Genomic DNA, 24565 nt, shown 5'->3' with positions numbered 1-24565 from the left:
TACCAGTGCCTTATGTTGATAGGTTAAAGAGGTTCCTTCCATCACTCACTGTAGTCAGTCCTGGAGTGTGGTAAATCCTCCAGTGTGCTACCTCTGGTTCTAGCATCACTCCAGAGAGTTTACTGTACAGAGCAGTGCAAGGAGGGGGGTGGGAGGGAGAGACAGAGGGAGGACATGGGTCACACTTCAAATTACAGCATAAACGTTAGGTCGAAACATAAAGGTCAACCTAACATTTCCCCTTTTACTGTAAATGCCCTATTACGACAGCATATTCCATAAAAGCACTTTTATAGGTGACCCCATTGTCCAGCGTCACGTTGGTGGTGTTGTCAGAAACACTGCTGGAGCACTGAACCACGCACACACCTCCCATGTTGGCCAAATCCCATGAACAGAGCGAGCCTGGCCGCCTGTCAGTCTGTCTCTATCCTTGGCTTTCTTTCCTTCGCTCGCTCACTATTTCTACTTCTTGAGGGATGTATACTACAGTGTTCTGGCCAAAGCCTGCTGTCCACTAACCCCTTCAGTTCCTTCTCTAGCCCCATGGATGGTGCCAAAGTCGGCCTCCCTGCCTCCTGCTCTGCTGTAGGTCTCTTCCACATGGGCTCACAGGAGTGTTTCTCTGCCCAATAACCTCGTTAGCTTCCCCCTGTGACATTCATAATGCAGAGGAGGCAGCCAGCCCATGGCCTTGAGCCCACAAAGGCCCTGGGTGGGAGCATCTGGCAGGGAAGGACAGGAGGATATCCCTGGCCCTCCCTTTCCTCTGTCCCAGGCCTCAGACCGGGAAGCACACCTCATACATGCCTGTCTTTTGTCACGCTGCTGCACGCAAAACTCACTTCCAATTTTAGCAAACTAATTAACTTCTAGAAGCCAGGGGGTATTTACAGGGTGGTCCCGGGGTGCAGCAGGTGCCAAGGTTGCCGTAAGGACTCTATGTCCCTTCTTGTTTTGCTAGGAAAATGCTGAAGGGCATCCTCCTAGGGATATGGTCCCCTGCCTCCTGGAATTGGGGAGCACCATGGACAAGAACACAGCTGCCTCTTGGCAGCTCAGACTGGGGAGTGCTCCCACAGCAAGGGAAGAGCTGCCGGAAGCTGGGCCAGTCACTGCTCTGCTCCTCTGCCACCCACCACAGTGGCAAACCAGGGTCTCCTACTAGATTCCTGAGCACCTGCCAGGCTCTCCTCTGGGTAAATCCAAAGGAGGTGACATTAGAACTGAAAACCAGATCCACATTGTGGGACCTTGGGTGAGTCACTTCCTCCTCCAGTCCCTGACACTCCATCTGTCTAATAAAGGGTGGGGTTGGATCGGTGTTTTTCTGACTTCCAGTGTTGCAGCTCATTGTTGGGTCATGAAACCCATTTGTGGGTTGTTTTTGTTGCTGTTTAACGGAACAGAACAAGATAGAAAGTATCAGGAAGTAATCATGTAGTAGGAGTAAATATCCTCTTGAAAAACTTTTGTATCAGTCTGATGTACATTTATGTACATCCTGAGTTATGTTATAAAATGTATTTTCTTTCTTCACGGCTTAGGTCAAAAAGTTGGGAGACAGCAGGCTGGCTCATCTCCCAGGTGCCTTCCAGCTCTACTTTGCTCTTCCTTAAGGATCTAGAAGAGCCACCCCCGAGAAAAGGACAAGCAAGAATCACTAGAACAGAGCATAGCTTCCGTCAGCCAACAAAGTCACGAGGCATCTCTCTCCACAGAGAGCAGTGCTAGTTCCTCACGGCATCAGGGGCTGCCCCAGGACTAGGCTCAGGGACAACCCCTCTCTGCTGGTGGGGGAAACAGCAGAGGAAGAAAACACCAGAATAAAACATCTGAAGGGTCGTGTCCTCGTACTAGCTCTAGTTAGCTAACCTCCACGCTCACCCGTGGAAGGTTTCACCCAGCCCATTCAGCCACTCCTGGAAACCATAAACTTTGGCTTGAAAAGTGTTCACCATATCCACTTGGGCAGGGGGGCTTGACAGAAAAATCAGACGGCATGCACACTATGACCAAGAATACAACCTCCCAGAAACATCTAAATAAAAGTACATACATGCACATGCATGTGGTTGAAGCAGGAGGATTCACAGAAAACATTTCAAATTTTCCCGCAGTTAGATGGAAGAAATGATAAGCAATTTTATAATACTTTCTCTTAATATTATTCTATTTCAGCAAAAAGAAAATACCAAGTAAAAATCTCTTAGAAATCTCTACACGTCTTGGTCAAAAATACCAACAGGTTGTATCTTGGTGCAGAGGCATATTCAGGGGCAAGGGTCTCTCTCTAGCCTCAGTTGCCCACCTGAAAAGGTAAGAGGTGACATCCTGAGCACCCTCCTTCCTCTGCAGCAGAGTGAGAGGCAATGAATTGACCAGTGATCCATTCTGACAAAGCACAAAGGGTTCCTCCCCGTTCCAGGCAGCATGGATTAATCTGCCGCCCCAGTTGAAAAGCATAGTAATATAATACAGCACGGTGCCTTCTAAATGGCTAAGTACATACTACATGGGTAGCTTATAAAAAAACTTCTCAAAGAAAGGGGGTGGTCAAGGGGACAGGAGCACGAAGATACTTAGGAGGACACTCTCCGAGGGCATGAGAAGGATTTGGGCCAAGCAGCTGCAAGAACTGGAAGATGGAGAATGTGGAGGCCGATGACCCACCACCTACCAGCTGTGTGAAGATGGACAAATTACCTGAACCCTATGAGCTTCCATTTTCTCACCAGCAAATTAGAAGAATAATTATACCCACCTGGTAGGGTTGTTCTGAGGACTCAACTAAAAGCACTGTGCTTGGCTCGTGGTAAGCTATCAAGTGTCATCACCATCACTATTCTGACGACGGGAACCTCCAACGGAACCGTGAAGGGGAATTCTGACTGTTGGAGATTCTGTTTAGCATCGGCAGGGGAGAGGAGGAAGGTGCCCAGCATCCCTGGGCAACAGGCGGATGCTGACAGCAGGCCAAGGGCACCAAGACCGCCAAGAAGAAAGGCTCTGTGCTGCCTGGAGAATCTTTCACTGTCACTTGTGTTGTGGGTCCCAGAAATGACCTCACTGAGTCCCCGAAGCCTCATGCTGGTTTATCAGGAGTGGGAGAAACTGAGGCCCCCATACGATGAATGGAATACAGAAGTTGGCAATGGTCTCCCCGATGTGCCCCATATCCACTCAGCTGCGGTTTGCCCAGAGCCAAGGAGCAATGCCCACATACCGGAAGCCTCTGACATGATGTTCCCCCCTCCCGGGGAGGTGGTGGAGGCAAGGGGCACACCTTGGGGGAACCCCAGCTCTACTGGTTGCTTACTCATCCATGTAGCAGTAGTGGTGAGGTATTAATAAACCGTAAAACTCATCTGTTTCAAAACACTTCCTTTCACAAGTGAATCAATGAATTCTTGAGAGGTTAGGTGACTTGTCCAATGTCCAGTGCTGGGCCTGGGGTTAAGGTCGGGACTTCTGGACTGTAGACCCAGTGCTCTTTATAACTTACCGGAATGTGAACAGCTCCTCAAGGCCACCTCCCACATCCCACTAAGGAACACAGGGTGATTTTCCTATCAGAAGTGGGAGAAAAGCCCCCAAAAGCAAGCCCTAGCTCAGGAGTCAGAGAGATAGGTCCTAGCCATGGCACCAGTGATCTGTGTGGCCTGTACAACCCACTTAACCTCCCAAGACCACCAGAGGCGCTCTGGGGGCCCCACTGGGCTTCTTAATCTGGGCAAGGGCAGAGAGGGCTCCATAGTCATCAACTCGCTATCTGCAGGTCTTGGTAAAATTTCGCTGAAGAAAGAGTTCTGAGCTAAGCAGGTCTAAAACCACAGATTAGATGGCCCTGCATGTAAGTTTAGTGCAGATTGTTTTGGCTACGACGTGGAGGCCTTGAAGTAGAAGAGTGATGGCCTTGCTTCTGACCACCACTAGGGGGCGGGAGATACTCGGTCTGAGGCTTAAGACCAACAGGGAAGCCCCCGTTTCCCATTTCCCCCATCTCTCCCCCTCCTCCCACCTGCAGCAAGGTGGAAGGTTAAAAGGCCAGAATCCCAGATGCTCATTGGCCAGCAGGTGATGGCCGCAGCACACACCTCACCTACCACCCCTGGAATAGGTTCAGCACACCCTGTCCTTGTGGGGAAGGACCACGGTGACATGGAACACTAATATAACTCCAAAGGCCTAGGTGGCAGGAGGAGGGGAGGGAGACGGCTGGAGAACAGCAAGCAGCCTACTCCTCATTCATTGTCCGGCCAGAAGGGAAGTAAGATAGCCCTGCCACACTGCTGGTCCCCACGGGGTGCGCTGACACTGTCGGCTGCCCACGCCACTTCCCCTCAGCTCCGCACCCTGTCAGCTGTGGGGGCAGCACAGAGACAGGAAGGTGGCTTAAATTCTTCCCACCTGGCAGCCGCCAGGGCAAACCTTTTTGGGGTAAGGGGCCAACCCACCTACCTTCTCCGGGCCCCGGCTATAATTCTATCTTATGATAGAAGGTTATGAAACGCCTTTGGGTAAAGCCAGGAAGGCTGGAAATACAGCAGTTATCATCACTGGGGCTTCACTGGGGCTTCATTGGGGTTCCAGGGCTCAGGCCTCAGGGTGGGGAGCCTTGGGCGGGGCTACTCAAGTGCATGCTGCAAAGAGCTAATAAGCAAAACACCCTGAGGTGGGGCCCAAGGCAAAAAGAGGGAGATGTGGGATACCACGCATAGGTAGGGAGGTTAAGCACCTCCACCCCACCCCCACACCAAGTTCAAACTCAGTATCATTGGCGTTTCTAGACTAACTGGAATCATCTGTTGAGCGTGAGATCCCCCATCAAGAATCCTCCATTGCCAGAGTGCGATCTTGAGTCATATTAAACGGTACTTCTTTCCCCATTTGCAGACCTGGGGGACTCTACCATCACACCTACGAACGGGGGGACACTAAGGCTCAGTCCTGCTTCCCCAGGATCAAAAGCTCCAGGAAAGGGAATGCCAGGGGCTGTCAGTTATGAAGGTCTCCCTCTCTCCCTCCAGTGCCTTCACTAACCATGACTGGCCCAGAGAGGGACACCAGGCAGGTGGAGGCAGTCTCTCCTGCCAGAAGCCATTTTGAGATGAGTGGGGGGGGGGGGGAGGGAGGAGGGCATCTCTCTGCCTTGCCACCATCTTACCCTCTAGCCCCTAAGGAAAACTGCAGCCTCGCTCCCCTTCTCATGGCCCCTCTCTGCTCTCCTGCTCTCTCTTCCCCTTTCACACACACACATGCACTCCCCGCACAGACTGAGGAACTACTGCCAGCTCTTTCACAACCAACTTATCCCATAAACTAGCCACACAGCCTAGAGGACTGGCTACCATCTCCTCCAGACCCACTGTGAGTCTGCAAGACCCCGGCTACAGGTGCCTCTTGGGCTTCAGGGTGGAATATTCAGGATTGGAGGACAAGGACAGAGGCGTGAGGTGCAAGGAGCAGACTGGACCTTCCCGGTATCACCTACCTTTGGTTCTCAGTTACCTTGTGCCTGCCGCTTGCCAGACAGTCCTAGGCACTCAACCATTTGTCACACCCTGGCCCCAAAAGGAGGCATTTCATCTAACTGGAAGGTGTTTCCTCCAAGAAAAGTAGATCTGGGCTTTTATACCATCAGGCCATCTGGTATAAAACTCCACAAAGTGAGGATTCTATGTAACTTGGTCATTCATACAGACTCAAGCACAGATCAAGAAAGAAAAGCTTTGTGAGACAGAGCCATCCTTCCTAGACTCAGGAAACTTCTGAGGAGCCCCCTCTGCTCTGACCAGTCCACACCTAAGGCTTAGTACATGGCTGGTGGTCTTCATTTGGTTGGAGTTATTCCCTGTATCCTTTCTTAGCCCTTGCCCAGAGCTAGCTCATGGCTCCCCAAAGGCAGTCTTCGTGACTTCCTGTGCCACTCCTTGGACCTCTGTCCTCAGTGCCTGAGTTCCAGCTCCTTATTCTGGCCCCAAAGTTGGCAGCCACCCCAAGGATCTGGGCAAGAAGGCCAGAAGTGGGGGGATAGGACCCCCAATTTTAGAGAATGGGCCTTTACAGAAGCTGGGGATCTGCCCATGCCTGGATAATTCCACCTACCATCCCTACCCCAATCAGAGATCAGAATGGGGGAATGGGTGGACAGACCCCAAAAGATCTGTCAGTCAAGAGACAAGGTCAAAGCAGAATCCTGGCTAACAGCTGGGCAATGGGGGAGCTTCGGGTCAGAGGGTCGGGGGTCCTAGGGCTAGAGAAAAAAGGACTGGTTGACCCCTCCCCCACAGTGAATCATGACAATGGAGACGAAGGGACAGCAGGGCCTGGGAGACAAAATGACAAGTCAATGAGGGATTGACCTCTAGGGCCCCAGGCCAGACAGCAAGAGAAGCGAGGAAGCAAAAGAATGGCTACTGTCTAAAAGTCAGCAAGGTATCCATGGGGGCTCTGAAGAATGGCCCCCTCAGGGCTGCAGGAAGGACAGCTTACTCTCTCATAAAGGGGCACAGGACACATTAACATGGCCATGGGCCCAGTCTGGATCTGGAAGGGCAGGACTACAGAAAACCGGTGAGAAAAAATCTAAGCCCTAGAATAAAATGTGGGTGGCTGGGAACCCTACATTCACGCCAGGGAAGGCAGAGAGTAAGGGGTCCTGTTGAATTGGATTAAGGCAGTTGCAACAGTTAAACACGGAGATGGTGGCATTTTCACAATTAGTACCACAACACATGGTCTACACGTTCCTTGGTTCATAAAGTACCTCTTTGCACATTGTCTCTTTCTGATTTTTGTTTTCCTAACCACCCTGAAAAGGCTGTTAAGATCATGTATCAACAGGTGTGTTTTGCAGATGAAGAAGCTCAAGTTCAGAGAGGTTAAGCAGCCGTCCAAGGTCATCCAGTGATAAGTAGCAAAGCCTGAACTTTTGACTGAGAACACAGAGCATATACACTATTGCATATTGTGTGATCCATTTGTACATACTTACAAATAACATGTAACAAAACATTGGAAAAAGGTAACCCAGGAGTCCCATCTCTAAAATTCAACAACTCTTAGCGAACTTGGGCTGAACCCTCTGGATTCCCCCCCCCAACCTCCCCCAACCCCCCCTCCACCACAAAACAAAAGACCTGCCCAGTCGGTTCTTTACCTATGATGTCTTTACCTATGATTAAGGTTTCAGGGTCTGTCCCATGGCCACTACCAAGGAACAAAAATAGTAGAAACTGGCCAAGGCTCAGTTTAATGAGACAGTTGTCAAACCACTGCCTTTAGTTTATTAGGGAAATGCAAAGCAAATGGGCCAGTAAGAACTATGTATCAATTGTGGGATCAACGTGGTGGGTGGAAAGCTTTTAATATGAAAAAGCCACTTGCGCTTGCTGGTAAAGGCTGCAACCAATTCAAAACAGCAGCACTTAAAGGGAGGGCATCAGAACTTAGTGCTCAGAAGGTGAGTCCTTGATGAGAGCCAGCCAGGTTCACTCCCCCATCCACCAGTTACCCAGCAGTAAGTGCCCTACAGTAAAGAGAACTCCTTCGACCTCCCTTACTGCTTATCAGGGCAGGCAGCGTATTTATCAAGACAGTGTTCCTTTAACCTATATTTGCCCCCACCCCCCCAAATTTCCTCTTGGCCTTATCTCCAAGCATCCTTTTCCTCAAAAGATTAAAGATTTAAACACAACCAGAGAGCAGTATATATAATCTTCAAAGAGCACTTTAGACATCATAAAGAATATTTTAACAGGCACTTTTTTTTTTTTCCGCTTACCACACCTGTCCTCATAAACCATTTATGAGTTTAGTAGAAAAAAAGAATACACCAGCTCAGATAAAATGAAGAACACACAGCCTGGGCATGAAAACCTTGTACTCTAGATTACTTGGGACCACCCCTCTCCTGAACCCCTAAGCCCATGCCAGTTAGTACCCCCGTCAGTCTCTCCCTGACCACCCCCCCCCAAAGGGCTCTTCAGCCTGTGTCCCCGCCCCCCACGAGGCCCCCTCCGGCTCCAGCCTGCTCCTACCGGTAGCACACAGAGCAATGAAGGTCTGCGCATGCTTGCGGATCAGAGACAACTTCTCGCTGGGCTGGGGCAGCTTGCGAAGGATGTGCTCGATGAAGTCATGAGGAGTGACAGCCGCCAGGTTCCACTTCAACTTCCCCAACACCACCAGCTCCCACTCCTGATGAGGGAGGGAGGGAGGGAGACAAGAGTATAAAACCCAAAGGCTGACCTGGTGTCAGGGACCAGGGGCTGGGGTCCGGACCAGTTCTAATGATGTTCAGGAGGATGCTGCTGGATCCTAAGGTGGGCCCATTTGTCCAAGCCCCCCCCACCCCCCAACTGCCCCCCAAAGCCTGGAAGTCGCTGGCATCTCTTCTTCTGCCTCAAATGTGAGGCTCCACCAAAAATAATGAGAGCCCAGGTAGCTGTTGCCAAGATTCTACTTTCTCCTAGTTCTTTTCCTCTTCGGCTCCCCCCACCCCCCCAGCCAACATGGACCTCCATGCAGTCCTGTTGCCCCCCCTCCCCCCCCCCCCCCCCCGCCGAGAAAGCTGAACTTACAAGACACTGCCAAGGTCATTGTGGCCCTTAGGTAATAATTTATTGTACAGGTCTCTATCGCTGGATTAATAGTCTTTTTAATCCTCAGGGAAAAATGATGCACACAGATAAAGCTCAAAATAAGGTTCCTTGGCTCAACTCCTTGGCAACCAATTTACTTGTAATTGGTGCCAATAAGTGCCACTTTTCTCAGCTTTAAAACTTTCCCCTCAACACATAATGCAGAAGTCTTGGGGAAATGACATTCGGCCAGGAGAGTGCCCTTTCTCCTACATGTTTCATAGGCCTCTGTCACCGAGACTGGAGGACCCACCAGGATGGTCATTAGCAACCCCATGCTGCAGCTGGAGGTTGAACAGGGCAAAGTGAAGGTGCCTGGGCAAAGTCATGGAACCCCTCAGTCCAAATGCTGAGGGGGGACAATATGACCCCCTCTCTCACAGACTTCTCACCATTGGTCCACCTAGTGAAAATCCTTTTTTCTCCCTTACTGAGATACATTTGGGGAATTGTGTTCAGAGTCCAACAGGCCAGAAAGGAAACTTTAAAACTACGTGCGATCAGAGGGAAAACAGGCCTATCCATTAATCATCTTCAGAAGAGACAGGAAAAGACCACCGTGCCAGTGCACGCTACTCCCCCATTCACCCTAAGAACCCCGGCTCTCTTCCATTTGCTACACCAGCAACCAGAGCCCCAGTCCCCTCCTGTAGCACTAGGTGGCTGTGTGATCTGAGGTGACTCCCTTCCCCTCCCAGAGCCTCGGATTTCTCATAAGTAAATAGGAGGATTCCTGTACCTCCCACCTTCTGGGATCAAGAGACAGGGAAAGGGGGACAAGGCAGGGTGCTTGTGAAGCAACATGAATTGGCTTGGCCGGTCCTGGAAAAACTGGGGTGTCCCAAAGAACACCACGACCCACCATCACGTTGAAACAAACGAGCCAAATGGAAGATTCATTTTCCTGGTTTCCCGTTGAGAAAAACAAACTGGTGATGAACTCTGACGACTTTTCCTTTACATGCTTTAAAGTCCCCCTTGGCTTTTTACAGAGGATTGGGGTTTAAAAAGAGGAAAAAAAAAAAAAAACTGGTAAAATTACTACACAACCAGTGTCTTCTAAGATGGCTTGAAATTCCAGCCCTTTCTTCTCACAGGGGAGTGTGAAATAAACCACTCGTCTTGTACTATTATTAAAGGAAGCAGATCTCCCAGAAGAAAGCACCTTTCTGGGCCTCCCGGACCAAACCAGAAGCAGCTGAAATCTGGCAGCGGTTCAAAGGTGAAGTCATTCATGCCCCTCTCTACATTCCCCGCAATTCCTCCCCCATCCTTGCACATGTCTGCCACTAGATGGCAGCACAGCCCCAGAAAGGAAGGCCTTTTCACAAAGAGCTCAGTTCTAGGAGCCAGTCCTAGCCCTGTGGACTTTGTGCAGGCCTTCCCAGTAGGAAGGGGGAGGGGCGATCAGAAGGAGGTGGGGGAGGGGGCTCTTCCAAACAGTGCGGAGAAAAGGTGTGCAGACCGCGGAAGGTGGGCTTGGGAACCACTCTACCATTCCACACTGCTGCCACATGGACGCCTTGAGTGTGAAGCTGTGGGGAAAATGAGTTAGACTGGGTGGGGAAAAGGTTTGCTGTTAGAAAACCTGAGTCAAGACAGGACCCCTGTCACCGTACAGAGGTCATAGCCCGCCTCCCCAAGAACCAGGCCTCAGATTCCTCCAATTAAAGGACAAATTCTGACTTGGCTCAAACGTCAGTGAGCTGGTATTTAGTGAACAGCTACTATGTGCAGGTATCTTGAAAATTTATAGATAGATAAGACATTACCTTTGAACTCTGGATTCTTAGGAGACGCACCACAACACCCTTTTACCACGGGAACACATGCCTACCATGTGGGAAGTTGAGCTATTTTCTCAAAATTCAGTGGTTGAAAATTTGGAATTTAATTAAAATGTGATCACTGTGTTCCAAGTCTCCCCTACACACACCCATGCATGCACACACACGCGCACACACAAGTGCAAATGAATTCCCCCAACACAAATGTCGCGGGGATCTTATTTGTGGATGTAGCCTCAGGGCTTAGCATGGTGGCTGGCACGCAGTAGGAACACAAAAAAATTCATATTAAAAGCGGTATCTCCTAAAGTGTGAAAATTCCAACGATGTGGTAATTTGGGATCCTAAGGATTCCTCTGGGGAGCAGTGGGCAGAAGCTTATCAGGACAGGAGAGAGCAAAGAAGGAAGGAAGAGCAGAAAGGGGAAAAGAAAGGAGGTAGGCATTACCAGCAGCTCCTGAGGCTTGATGGAGTTGTCGGTGTAAATGCACAACTTCTCTGCTGTCAGAGGGATGGTCTCTTTGAGCTTGGAGGCCAGGAACATGCAGACAGCACCCAGGAGCTGCAGATGGGTCTTAGGAGTTGGGACCCCAGCCAAGAAGCGGTCCAGGTAATTCATGGCCAAAGGGAAGACCTCTTCTTCACACTTCTGTTCCTCACAGACCTACAATGGGAGTGGGGAAGGGTTGGGGGGTTGAGGGAATAGTGTCAGGAAAAGACAAAAAAAAAAAAAAATGAAAGGCACAACCTATGGAAACAAGCAAAAATATTTAATTTTTGAGTGGGGAGGGGGAGGGGAGCAGGCTATGTGATAAGAATAAAGAGGAGGAAAACGGGGTAAATCTAAATAGTCCATCCGTGCTGGGGTATTCCCCAAGAAGGTAAAAAAAAAGAGGTGAATTGAAGATCGGAAGCCAGGAGAGGCAAACAAATGCGCAGTAGCCGCCCGGCTCGGCGACGCTCCCTTTGGCTACTGACTTCTTTGCTCACTCTAACTCGCTCACACTCTCTTTTTTGGATTTCGTCATCTTTTCAAAAAATCAATAAAAATATTCTGGAGGCTCCGGGGGTCTTCTTCTTGGTCTCATTCGGATCCCCGGACCCTGCTCTATCATTCCCGACAATTGGAAAAAATGTCCGGGGGGGTCCCTGCGGCCCAGGCGCCGCTATTGGGGGGGTGGGTGGGGAGAGGTGGGGAAGAGAGGGGGAGGGAGGAGAGGAGGAAGAGCCGCAGCCTCGGCGGCTGGACTCGGGAGCATGGGGAGACGGTTTCAAAAAATAATGAAAAATCGAGGAAATATCCTAGAAAAGCCCTTTTGGCGTGAAAACCCCAAAGAGGACCCAGGCTTCCCGAAACGGAGGTTTCGGGTGCCGGAAAGGTCTGTATCTCGACCCCTGGGGCTTTGGATCCCGAGGGGAAACTTGGAGGGGTGAGCGCCGCGGCAAGAGTGTCCGGCTGCGGCCCACAAGGGCAGAAACTGGGGATCGTGGTGACGAGCTGGGGGAAAGCCGAGGAACGGGGAGCCTCCAGAGAGAGGCACGGGGGACTCTGACCTCTCCTTTAGGGGTGCCCCGACATCTCCCCCCACACACACCTCCTCCCCCCCCTTCCTACCCCACCCAAATCTCCGCAGCGAGGAAACTGGAAAGCCAAACTGTAAGTAACCTTCCTGAGGTGGGGGTTGGGGAAGAGGGCACTATTACAAGTGGGGTGGCCGGAATAATGGGGTGCGCGGAGGGAGCGGGCGACGTTTTCCAGCCTTTCCAACCGGAGTTTGCAAAGCAACATGGCGAAACCACGGCAGGTCCAGAGCTGTGCATACGTGGGCACACGGCTTGCTCGGCAAAGATTTGGAGCAAGGGTAAAGAAGTGGTTCTTTTGGGTTCCCCTAAAACACATGTTTCTTCAATGCGACTTCCGGGGCTCCTGAATTCTCCGGTTCTCTCCTCCTCCCTCCTCCCCCTCCCTCTTTCTCCCCCCCCCCCTTAAGTGCCAACGCGGAGTCGCGACCACATGCGGGGACCTGAGGCTAGGACGAATTTTCTCTGGCTTCTGGGGGGCTGCTTTTTGGCTTTTTTTTACGTTTGGGTCCCGATTTCACGCTCCTACTCCCTTCTTCACTGCACCGAAAGCAGTGGCGGCCTCGCAAAAGACAGGTCGGGCTGGGGGTGGGAAGAAGAGGCAGCCACATGCAGGCACACGCGCGCGGGATGCTCCCCCACCCCCGCTCCAGGACAGCCTCGTTTATCCCAGATTTTCCTCCTCCCTTCCCTATCCCCTTCCCCCTCCCCCAGTTAGCCTTGCATCCTGCAAGGAACAGAAACGAAGCCACGCGTCTCGCCAAAGGGCTCGGGGTAACCTCGCGCACAGGAGCGGGGAGGCGAGCGCGGAGCCTGCCCTCTCCAAGTTTTAGATTCCCTGCGCTGGGGGTGGAGTGGGGGGGGGGAGCGAGTATCCTATCTGCAGACCTACCTCCAGCATCCAGGTGGCCACCATCCTGCGCATGTAGGGCTGGATGTCCTTCTGCACGCATTTGAAGTAGGAGCACTGGGGAAGGTAGCGCTCCTCGATGGTGAGCAAGTTCTGCAAAACGCGGTCATCGTAGAGCAGGTTGGCGTCCGGCACGGCCCTGCGGACCGGGTCCACCTCGCAGCACAGCAGCTCCATGGCCAGCCGGGTGCCCGCTCGCTCCCTGCTTTCTCCGGACTGGAAAATTGGGGGTTTTTGGAGGGGGGAGGGGAGAGGGTTCCCCTTACCTCCTTCCTTTGGCTAGGTAGGGGGTTTTCGGGAGAAAAGTTATGGGGCAGAGAGAGAGAGAGAGGCTGAGGGAGAAGAGAGGAAAGGGATGGGCGGTGGGAGAGGAGAGCCTCGGGGGCTGCTGACTCTGCCTGCCCTCCCCTTCAAACTTGTCTCGCTCTCCCCTGCTCGCTCTTCTCTGCTCTGAGAGGCAGTGACGCAAACTGGCTGGGCAGTTAGTTCTCCTCCCTCTCGCCTCGCTCCCCTCTCCGGTTCCTCCTCCCCTTCCCTCCCCTCCCGTCCCTCCCCTCCTCCTTTCAATCTCTCCCTCCCTCCCTCCTTTCCCCTCTTGTTATTAAGGAGAACAGCAGCTGGCCCGACCTAACTTCAAACGCGGTCCCCCGCCCCCCCACCCGTCTCCTTAGCTCTCCGAGGCCCTCTCCCTCCATCCAGCCCGGCATGCCAGGGGCCCCGATAGGGGAACCCACAAAAAAACCCACACCGATTCCTCTTTAGTCCCTCTAATTTCGCACATTCTGTAAGTTGTATCATGCCAAAATACGACCAACTTGGGCTTTTTCAAAATTGATCCTTACACTCCTGCCCCTGTATGTAAGATCCGAGAATGACGGGTATAGATTACTGGAAGATGGGGTAGGCTCGTGCAATTTTGAAACAGATCCCTTAAGTGAAAAATAAGGAGAGCGATTTTAGAAAATAGCAAGCTCGGATATCCAGAGATAAAGGTTATATCCCGGACGTTTAAGTTCCTGATCACTGCAAGGCTGTTTCAAAAGTCCGATTAAAGGGACCAGAACAAGGTCCCCCCCCCCAGCCCCCACGCCCGCATTTGTGTGTGGAGAGGAAGAAGAGGAAGGGGTGGGTGTTAGGAGGGAGGGGGCAGCTTCTTCGACGTGATAGAATGTGACCCTAGAGCAGAAACCAGCCCATTCTTGGGGGCGCTACAGGCGCCTTGGGGAGCAGCGGAGAGACGCCCAGGGCTGCCGCAGGCCGGCGGGGGGCGGGGGGGCCGGTTTGCAGGGCTACCATTGGTTCCCCCGCGGCCGGCGGCCACGCAGGAAAAACCCGCTTCCTCGCCCCTGCATCTGCTGACAAGCTGCCCGAGGTGTCTGCGCCGAGCGTGGCCACACTGATACAGCTTTCTAGGAAATAGCCCGGGAGGGGGAGGGGAGGGGAGGGGAGGGGGGCAAGGGAGGGATTAGGTCTGGCTCCCCCTCTCTCCCCCTGCGCAAACAACACCACCCCTTCCTTTCCTCGGAGGCCCAAGACTTCCACCCAGTGTCCTTCGCTTGCATCCTCGCCGACCCCTCGGGGTTCACGCCTCACCCGCCAGCCAGGGCTTTCTCCCCGGGAGCAGGATTGTGGTGGAGATGCTGCCAGCCTAGTCGGCTCAGACATGTGCTCAAATGCATCCCGGGGTCAACGCTGCTTTTACAGGGGATATAGTGGCGTTTCCTCACCTCCTTCCTCCCACCACCCCCGCCCCCACGACTTTCAGTGTTATTTCACTTTGGGGGGATGGGGAGGGAGCCCAGAGCCCCCAGCAAGTTGGCCGAACTGGCACGTGCAGCGAGCATGGCGTGGGTCAGGGCCCTGGAAACACCATGGTCAGCTGTGCACCTCCTTCACCGAGAAAGGGGGCCCAAACCGGGACGTGGAGAGTTAGCGGGGCGGGAGGGGGGGGGGCGAGCTGGGTGAGCTGTTCACTAGATTCCCTGAAAGAAGGGGCCGAAGTGGAATAGAGAAGGCCGGGAGTGAATAAACCAGAGGTGCAAGCGATTTGCTCAGGCCCTGAAGCGAGCCCCTTTAAACGAGGGTGGGGCGGAAGGGGTGGGGGGGGGGACGAAGGGGGGGCATATCTCTTTAAAGTGTGAGTAAGAGTTTGGGGCGCCGTCTCCCCTCCCTCTATTTGCATAGCCAATAGCTCTGGGGCTCCTGCTACTGCGCGCTGATTGTTACCGGGCAGATTACTTTTTTTTTCTTTTTTTTTCTTTTTTTTTTTTCTTTTTTTTTTTTTTTTTTTTTTTTTTTTAGTAGGACGCGTTCCCCGCTACATCAAAAGGAAGCCAAGGGAGGGCGGAGGGAAAGCGGGGACTGGGGCGGGCGAGGGCTGGGGAGAGGCCGCGGTGCCTCCGACCTTATCAATAGCCGCGGGAATTAGTATCCAATCTACCTTAGGTAAAGAAAGGGGAGGGAAGGGGGCGGGCGAGGAAAATGTCTAATTGCTGTGGAAGCCATTAGCTTTCGGGAAGAAAAAAGCTCAATGAGAAACCCAAGTTGCAACTCAAAATGAAACAGCCCTGCACAGCGGATGACACTCCGGCTAAGTACAGTGTTCCTCGGAATAGAGTCGGTCCCTAACAATTACCTATTGATTTTAGTCAACTTGGACTTCCCGACTCCAGCTTGAGTCACTCCGGATAAATATATTAACTTACATTTTAAGACCCCATAAAGGAATTACTCAAACTTCACCTCAGCCACCAATGAGCGGTTCAAAGAAAGCTGCTGGGGAGGTGGGGGGGGGGGCAGTGGGGGTGAGAGAGGTATTTTTAAAGTATAAATCTAGCCCGACAGGCAAGGACAGAAGTCGGCGAAGGCTTCCAGCCTCTTGACATCACTTGATAACTAACCAAGCACGGTCTTCTCTCCACCTCCCTGCAGGGAAAGCATCCCCAGCCCTGGGGCTCCTGAAATGGGGAGGAGGGGGGAGGGGAAGAGGCGGGTGGTCGTCCTCCCGGCCTGGCCCACCCTGAGGGGAGGGGGGAGAGCCTGGGTGGCGACGTCTCGAGTCTCAAAAGCAAGCCGAGGGCCCCTCTAGCCCCTTCCCTCCCCCCGTACCCCTACCCCTACCCCTGTCTGTCTTCTCGGAGAAATTCCGGCGGGGCGCGGGGCTGGGGGAGCGGCGGCTGGGAGGGGAGGGGCGCAGAGGGGCGCGGGCGGATGCCCCCTCTCCCGCCGGCCTTTGCATTCACTCAGCCCCACGCGGGCGGACGCTTCCCGCGTGGCAGGCTTGCTTCTTCGAGTTCCCCCATTCACTTCCACTTCCTATTACGGACTGTTCCCGAACATTAACCTCGCTTCGAATCAGTCCCCCAGTTGGGTTTCAGTCTCCAACGCACGGGGTGGGGCGTGAGAGGGTGCGGAGGTTGGCAGGAATGTCTCCGGGAGGCTTGGACTGGAAACTGAGTTTTCCCTTTCGGTCGCCACTCCGACCATGTGTTAAAACCTTAATTTTGCTTGTTAAGAAGCACAGCACCTAGCACGCGGGAAAAGGCACGTTGCCTTCCGGGCAAATGTGCGAATTTTCTTTGAGTATAGACTCGGGTTTGGGGGGGGGGTGGACCCAAGCGCCTATGCTCTGCCTTTTAAGTCAAAACTGGTCCCTGTGGAAAAAGGGGGGAGGGGAATAATGTTGGTTCTTCCTTATCCCCTTTTCACCCTCAAGGAAGAAAAAATCCTGTCCTTCATAGGATCAGTGATAAACTCTGGTGAACATAAGTTTTATTGGACTTTTATTCCCTCCCGTGCAGGCTCCCCACCCCCTGTTCCTCGCGTTTTGGAGTTTCGGTTGGAAAGTGTACAAAACCCTGTAGGTGTAGGGTGCAGCAGGGTGTTGGGTGTTTATAGGCACATTTCTGCAGGAACCTGCAAACACTAAGCACACACACTCCCAAGCTCACCTGGCAGATGCCCGCAGGCCAGGTGATCACGCCGTCGGCTCACAGCTTCCGAGCCGCGCGCCAGTTCGAGCCCCGCTGCTGCGTCGCAGAGGCGATCTAGCCGGGTGGGGGGAGGGGAGTGAGTTCAGGCTCCGGAATGGGTACCATCGCCCTCCCCCGAAGTCCCTGAAAGAGCAGGGCTGTGTCTGTGTTTCTCCATTGAAGGATGGTTAGACAATGAAAACCAAAAACCCGACGGTTACTTCAAAGTAGGTGGCAAGTGACCTAGTCTCAGTTCCCGGCTCCCGGGACACAGTAAAGAGCTAGAGAAGGGAGAGAAAGAGGAATTGGGGAGGGAGGCGGTCACAGGAAAAGAGTGAAAGCAAACTGAAAAAACGTGTGAAAGGAAAAGGACAGGTCGGGAACTGGAGGGCGCAGAGCGAGGAAGGTGGGAGGGGACGAGCGAGAGGAGGGCTTCCCAACCTGGGCCCTGGGACTCCAGGTGTGAATACGCTTCCGGGACCCTGCTGCCGCGGCCCCCACGCCCCCCGCCCCGCCGGTCCCCTCTCTGGGGCGCCCGGGGTCCAGCGGGGGGGGGGGGGGGGATGGGGGCAGCGTCAGGCCCGGCCCGTGTGTTCAGACTGCCCTTTCGGTGTTTCAGCTCGGACCGGGGCTGTGTGCCTGATGCAGCAGATGCGATAGGCGTGGGTCCCGACGGCTCGCGCCTGCCGTCTGTTCACCCACCTAGCATCTCACTCCCCTCCCTTGGAAAAAAAATAAAAAATAAAAAGACCCGAGCTTCCCCCTCTTCCTGTCTGATTCAGCCGCAAGACACGCCTCGAGAGGCCGAAAATAGATCTGGAAATGCATTAGCTTTATAAAAGTGAATTTTCCAATAAGATTTGGGGCGGGGGGCGCCTGGCTCGCGGCGTCGGCGGCGCCCTGCCTCCCCGGAGGAAAAGGAACCGGCCGTCTCGGTGCTTCGCCCTCCTCTCCCCTCCCCTCCCCGGCGCGCCCGGGAGGGGGCCGCTGGGCGGCGGAATCGCGCCTCCGCTCGGGGAGCCACCACGCGGCTTTTTCGCGGAATTTTGACGTCACCCACACGTGGGGGGAAGGGGCTGGGAGAGCTAGAGGAAGCGGCGGGGGAGGGGGCCCGCCGGCAGGGGAGCGGCGCGGGGTGGCTGCGGCGTGTCCGGCACAGCGCGGTGGGCGCACTAGCGGCGGGGCAGGTCCGCGGCCCCCGGCCGGCCGGCGGGGTGGGAGAGGCGGTGCGGGCCTGCCCGCGAGCCGGGGCGGCGACCCTCCTTCCGCACCCTCCCCTCCCCGCCGCCGCCTGCCACCCCCTCCGATTTTATTTTTGCACTTGGAGGTCGGGAGCAGCTCTTGGCTGCAGAAAAAGCTCATTGCTTTGGGTCGTGGTCCGGTTCCGCTCCGTATCGACACCAGACGGAATATCACGACTCCTAAGTCGCGACGCCCCGCCACTCGGCTATTTTCTACTGAAATAGCCTCTCTCCTGTGAGGGAGACGGGACAGTGTTTTTCTGTTCTTCGGGGCATGAGTTCTGCGTTTGCTTTTACGCCAGGAGTTTTTCACGCGCGGCATATTCGTTCCTGCCCCCCGCCCCCTTCACCATTTAAACACCAGCTGGGTTGGTCGATGCTCTGCCTCCCGAAAATGGACATGAGCGATATTAGATGCATTTTACTGCACGAGGAGCGAATCCGTCCAGAAATATGCTTGTCAAAGGGTTCCACAAATAGACCGGCAAAAGTGCAGGGCGACTCCCCTCCCACTCTCTGGGTACCCATGTGGTGTCCGTACTCATGAAGAACCTTCTAGACTGCAGGGGCTGGAAACTCCAACTGCAGGCAGAGCCCAAGCACCTTCAATTTCCCCTAAATTTGGGCAAAGCCTTTTTAATCTTTGAGTCCGGGGAGGGGGGGGTGAGATCTAAAATATGTCATTTTCTAAACCCACAGTGATAATCCTGATTTTATGCTGAAATTTACAAGGAACTGTAGTGGGATGTGTTGGGGGGGGCGGAAATAGTAAATGTGAACTTGCTTTTACCTCAATGAGGTAGAGACTGTTGAAAGAGCCAGATGCAGAAAGCTAGGGGCTTCTTTGAAAATGTGGATTTGAGGTGCAATTATTTGTCTCAAATGTAAAGGAAAAGCTTTCTGTCCCAATCAGATATGAAGTGTGGAAGTGTTTCTTTTTTAAGATGACAGAGTTTGGTTGTGAGTATTACTTTCTTCATTCGTTTTAATACATTCCCTCTATTTTTAACTTATTATTTATTTCTTTTTCGTTTAATGGTTGCTGATCTGACCCAAGACACTTTGTTTTGTTTCTTTTGAAAAAAAGAGAAGAGTTAAAATTAGTGATAATATCAATACTTGCTGTTGAAGTTCAGTCTGAGTGAACTGTATGTGAGAGGGCTTGCTTCTGGGTGCCTGATTTTATGGACACTTGGTTTGTTTATACAAAGGTAAAAAAAATAGAATAAATTATTGGAAAAAAAAAAAAAAAGGAAAGACCCAAAGGAAGTCCTTAAAAAACTTAAGAGATAACTGCCCTTTAAATTTTGCTCCTGCTTAATTTCAGACACCTAAGTTGTGGAAGGTCAAGTTAAGCACTTTGTAGATCTAAATTCTTGGTGAAATGTCAAGACTACCCCTACCAGAAATTTTTTTCGAACAATAGTGATTTTTATTTGTTTTCTAAACACTTCAGTTTTGTCCAAGTTCATTCATTCCCCTTTAAAATATCCACTTTCTGAATGTGATTGAATATTCTTTTGATTTCATGGTTTTATTCAGCTGTGCATTGGTTACAACCAATTTGGAGCAATATAAAATATTTCTAATAAATATTCCTTATTTCATATTTTATTTGGCAATCATTAAACACAAGGATTGCCAGCATCTGCTAGTACAGTGTATAACATAATTCTACAACATGCTGAATTCATATTCTCCAAATTTTTAAAAACTAATTAATAAAAACCGGAGAAATAGTTTTCTTGTTGAGGCTTTTGGGATTTATTTGTTTGTTTGTTTTTTGCTGGTGGCAAATTTCAGGGGGCAGATTAAAAATTTTTCTAAAATTATTTTCTTGGTGGTCTTTTGGTGGCATTAAAAGGAATGAGTTTTGAAATGTGAAAACAGGTTGTTTTAAAATTTTTATAATTTTCAAAATGTGCACCTCTGGAGAGATATATTCTTTCTATTTTAGGACTGACCTGAAAGCAAGCAGTTTGTATAAGTGTGCTTGACAATCCAAGCGAGGTTGGATTTAGGCTCTTAGGAGGAATGCACTTCCTCTTTGCTCAGCCTTAAGCAAGGGCATCTGCTCTTACATGAACTTGAAACAAAATCTGTGCCTGTGCATTGTGTAAACAATTTAGGAAAGCACAAATCCAAAGCAGAGGGGTTTATGTGGAAGGTGAAATTAGAGCAAAAAGTCCTAATTTATTTCTGCTGTTAGCCATCTCATATCACACTTTCATTGTGGTCCCTGTAAGTATAAACCAAATACTTCTTTCTTTGTGATGTACAGAGGTGAGTTCCTTCAAGCTCTATTTAGTGATGATGATGTTGATGATGATAAGAATTCCCCTGTCTCCTTCTTTCAATGAGTGTATGTGTGAGCCTTCACATTATTTTTCTCTAAAAATTGTCATCAAATTGTAAGAAAAAAGTTATGAATACTAAGTGAAGTTTTTGTCCTGGGAAATAACACCAAAAGCATTCAGTTTTGCACTTTTGAAAATAAAAAGTCACCAAAGTTTAGGAGACCTATTGCTTAGGGGGAGAGAAAAACATACAAGATTAAAAAGGAGCAAGAAAATTCCTTTGCCTAACTTCCAAATCCTTTCCTTCATCGTGCCCACATATGTTTCCATTTTTGAGAGCAGCCAGCCAGTCCGTCAGGCAAATGCAGACCCAGGACCAAAACTTTTTCCTGGTGTCAAGGAGGATGTCCTGAAGAAAATGGTTGAGGTTAGTTTACATAAGATTTCAGATGAAATGTCTTAACATCTGGCCACCAATTATTTCAGGATCATGAAACATTATTTTAAAAAAATATTTTGAGAGAAGGGAGTCTAGACCTGTACAGGCCATTCTGTGTGGGGATCTTCCTGAAATCACTTAAACTCAGGGAATTTAGCTGTATCAAGTAACAGTGCACGAGATCGCTACTGTGTGATTCCAATAAACTGGGCTAATCGTAAGTTTTTCTGCCCCCCCCCCCATTTCTGAATATGTTTTTCTAGTGCTTCTCTTTTTAAATAAAGTGGTGTATCTAATTAAAAATTTTCCTAACAAAGTACTGAAGAAGGCTCAAATTTACTTGCCTTTGTACAAGAAAAGTTCATATAAATACTCTTTGTAGTGTAATTGCCAGCAATTTCTTGTCATCTAGCAGATGATGTAAGTCAGTCAGTAATGGAACTCTGGTGAAATTGGCTACACTTGGGATGAAAATCATACTTACCCCAAGAAATCAAAATCTCACCTTCTATTTAGACACTTAAGACTCTACCTAGGCTGCCTGTATGTTTCACTGAACGGAAATCTTTCAGATTGAGGAAAGCCTTGTTCTCTACTGTAGGTTAGATGCAGTCTTGCTTAGAAACGGGAATGTACTGTAGGACCTCATGACATTTTGTCCAGTCACAGAATATGCCTCTGTGTCTAGGAGCCTGCAGTTGAAATTCTATATTGTATTCATGCTGAGCAATCACATGTGTGTTAAACTGATAACATCACAGGTCTGTGCACAGATATATCAGAGCATGTCGGGGGCATGCTTCAGATTTGTGAGGTAGAATTTTAATGGTTTAAATGGAGGAGTCAAACATGCAGAAGTGTCTGTGCTTTGGAGAATGTCTTTAGCTTTTGTGATTTATTCATTCATATCTTTAAATAAAAACTGAGTCCTTACCACGTGCCAGTGTGCTAGGCATTGGGAACGTAGTGGGCATACAGTTAGACACTCAGTGAATGTTTTGGAAGGCAGGCAGGAGAGAAAAAAGAGTTGAAGAATACAGTCCCTAACTCTGAAAAGTACATTTTCTAGTGGGTAAGCATGAGAAATGAGTGCTTTAAAAATAATAAATTATAGAGCAAAAGACATAGAATAAGATGCTGTGTTTTACCCATCTTATACAACCCACCTTAAGCCAGGGACATGGAAATTTATCTTCCCTTTAAAACTCGGTCTAATCAAGTAGTTATTACTTGAATTACATAGTGTTTTTTACAGTGTTCTTAAATTATTCTTAAATTATGTTCTTAATTTGTCTATACTCTACTGGAGCTAGTTGATTGGATGTCTGGGTTACATGTTTGGGGTCTGGTTAGTCCTTTTAAAGTTGCCAAAGATAGAGCTGCTTTCTTGGTCCATCATTCTGAGAACATTCCTTTCTTTGAGTAGCTGTATTTCCCAGAGCATCTGTTTCTCGTCTGAATGAATCCTCGTTGAATCCGACAGGGTATTGATTAGTGTTTCACTCCTTTGGTTGAGAAGTTGAGGTCAGAGTAGCTCATTTACTTGTCCCTAGTCACCCAGACGTTGATAGAGCAAAATATAGACCTCTAATTAGTAGCCTGGATGTCTCCTAAAATTGATGCATAAAATAGTGTCCTCATGGCATCACGTTGGTGAAATGGCACTAGGCTAGAATTCAGAATATTTGCATTCTGGTTCCTACTTTGCTACCAAGCAGTACTGTGACGTTCAGGTACCTTAAATATTTCTATTTTCACAGCTCCCCATCTACAAACTTAGCTAGCTATAGTAAATGATCATTAAGATCCCTTTCAGCCTAAAGTTTTTGTTATGTTCCCATGGCTTTATCATCACCATCATCGTCATCATCATCATCATCATCATCATCAAAATAGGAATTATATCTTATAGCATCTTTTATATATTTTATGTTTTACATAACAATTCTTAAATTGTGAATTTAGGCATAGTCTCCCTCCCTAAGTATTCGGGAGATGTTAACTCATCACAGATTGGAACCTTTAAAATTCAGTTCCCCCTATAGGCAGGCACTTTGATGCATGTTGGCAGCTAATAGAGAATACCGTTTTCCTAATCCTAAATTAATAGAATAGGATGGCAGTCTTCAAAAAATATATGGAATGTAAAAACATATGGAGGATGTAAAAATACATGAAACATATATCTGTTCCAGAGTGCTTAAGGAAATCCTAGCACATGGGTTAAACTAACCAAATGCTTTATTCCTACAACTCAAACACAGTCCCCATTAGAGCACATATAAACATATAGTTTTGAATGGACCCTAACTTGCAGGTCCTTCTTTAGGTAACTAAGAGATGGCTCAGAGCCTTATGGGAAACTTTAAATGAGATTTATTCTGAGCTCTGCATCAGATCTCATGTGCATCAGGTGGCTTCTTTGGTGGAAAAGGAGTACAGCAAATTTCAAGAGTTGCCATCTTTACACAAGATATCCATCCCTGCTTTCTGGAATGTCCTAATAACTAAGAATGAGCAAATAAGGCTTTCTGCTGGGTCCTACTTTTCTTCCTCACTTTTCAAAGCTTTGAACATGTGAGAAACTTCATTCTTTGGGATTATTTGTACTCCAGTGAAATCTACTTAGATTTAAACTATCGGGGCGCTTGGGTAGCTCAGTCAGTTAAGCATCTGACTTTGGTTCAGGTCATGATCTCACAGTTTGTGAGTTCGAGCCCTAAGTCGGGCTCTGTCCTGACAGCTCAGAGTCTGGAGCCTGCTTCCGAGTGTGTGTGTCTCTCTCTCTGCCCCTACTCAGCTTGCACTCTGTCTCTGTCTCTCAAAAATAAATAAACATTAAAATATTGGTTAATAAAATGATTTAAATTATCTGCTTTATAAAATTATGTGTTTGTAGACATGTTTCCTTCTTAAAATGTGGCTACTGAGAAAGAGAAACTTGTAATGAATAAACAGATACGCTTGGAATAGTTTCTAGACAGTGTTCTATATAATTTTTTTAATGTGTGATATGTGGGCCAGTGAAGAGAGCACTGGGCTTGGAGATGGAAGGGGTGGGTTCTGTCCCCATTGTGCCACAAACTATGTAAATTAGGGCAAGACTTATATGGGATGACAACATTTTAGGGTCGGAAGAGACCTCCATGGGTCTCCCAGTCCATACCCTATCTGTCATAGAGGAACCTCTTTAGAGTGTCCCTGAAAGGTAAAGATGATGCCTTTGCTCAAACATTTCTGCTGATGAGAACCTCATGTCCTCTAAGGTATCTTCATTGTCTTTTCTATGTTTATACAGTGCTTAATAGGTTGGACAAGACACTTCAGAGGCTAGACTCAGTAGCATTGGTGTCTACTTACTATCAGTGGGTCTTGAACTAGGTTCTTTGCCTTATAGGATCTTCCCAAGAACCATGTGCCATTATGATCCCAAAGGATAACAGGTTAAATGACTTGTTGAAGATCACAAAGCTAGTCAGGTGCCCAGAATTTTCTGCTTCCTGGCAATTTCTGCCCACAAATGGTGTCTTTGACCTCTGACACAAGGCAGATTGGCCATCTTCCTCATTTATGCTAACAGTTGGTCAGATACTTGAAAATGCCATCCCTTCATCCATTCTCCCCTAGGCTAGGTTACTCTTTCCCTTCAGCTCTTCAGTCGGATGCTAGTCCCTTATTAGCAGGCTGTCCTCCT

General features: G+C 49.7%; 1 protein-coding gene across 1 annotated transcript in view; it reads right to left on the bottom strand.

Annotated features, from left to right (window-relative positions):
• CCND2 (cyclin D2) overlaps positions 1-13370 on the bottom strand; it is a 30316-nt gene extending 16946 nt beyond the window's left edge. Inside the window, exons 1-3 of the mRNA XM_047064979.1 lie at positions 12906-13370; positions 10881-11096; positions 8043-8202 (exon numbers count right to left, since the gene is read on the bottom strand). Coding sequence (XP_046920935.1) covers positions 8043-8202; positions 10881-11096; positions 12906-13100 — 571 coding nt within the window. The 5' untranslated portion in view covers positions 13101-13370. The remainder of the gene's footprint in view (positions 1-8042; positions 8203-10880; positions 11097-12905) is intronic.
• Positions 13371-24565: the final 11195 nt, after the last annotated feature.

Source organism: Lynx rufus, unplaced genomic scaffold (genome assembly GCF_022079265.1).
Source record: "Lynx rufus isolate CCGP_SWC_20201006 ecotype Redwood Valley unplaced genomic scaffold, mLynRuf1.p SCAF_7, whole genome shotgun sequence".
NCBI classification, from domain to species: Eukaryota; Metazoa; Chordata; class Mammalia; order Carnivora; family Felidae; genus Lynx; species Lynx rufus.
This window is presented reverse-complemented; position numbering and strand designations above follow the sequence as displayed.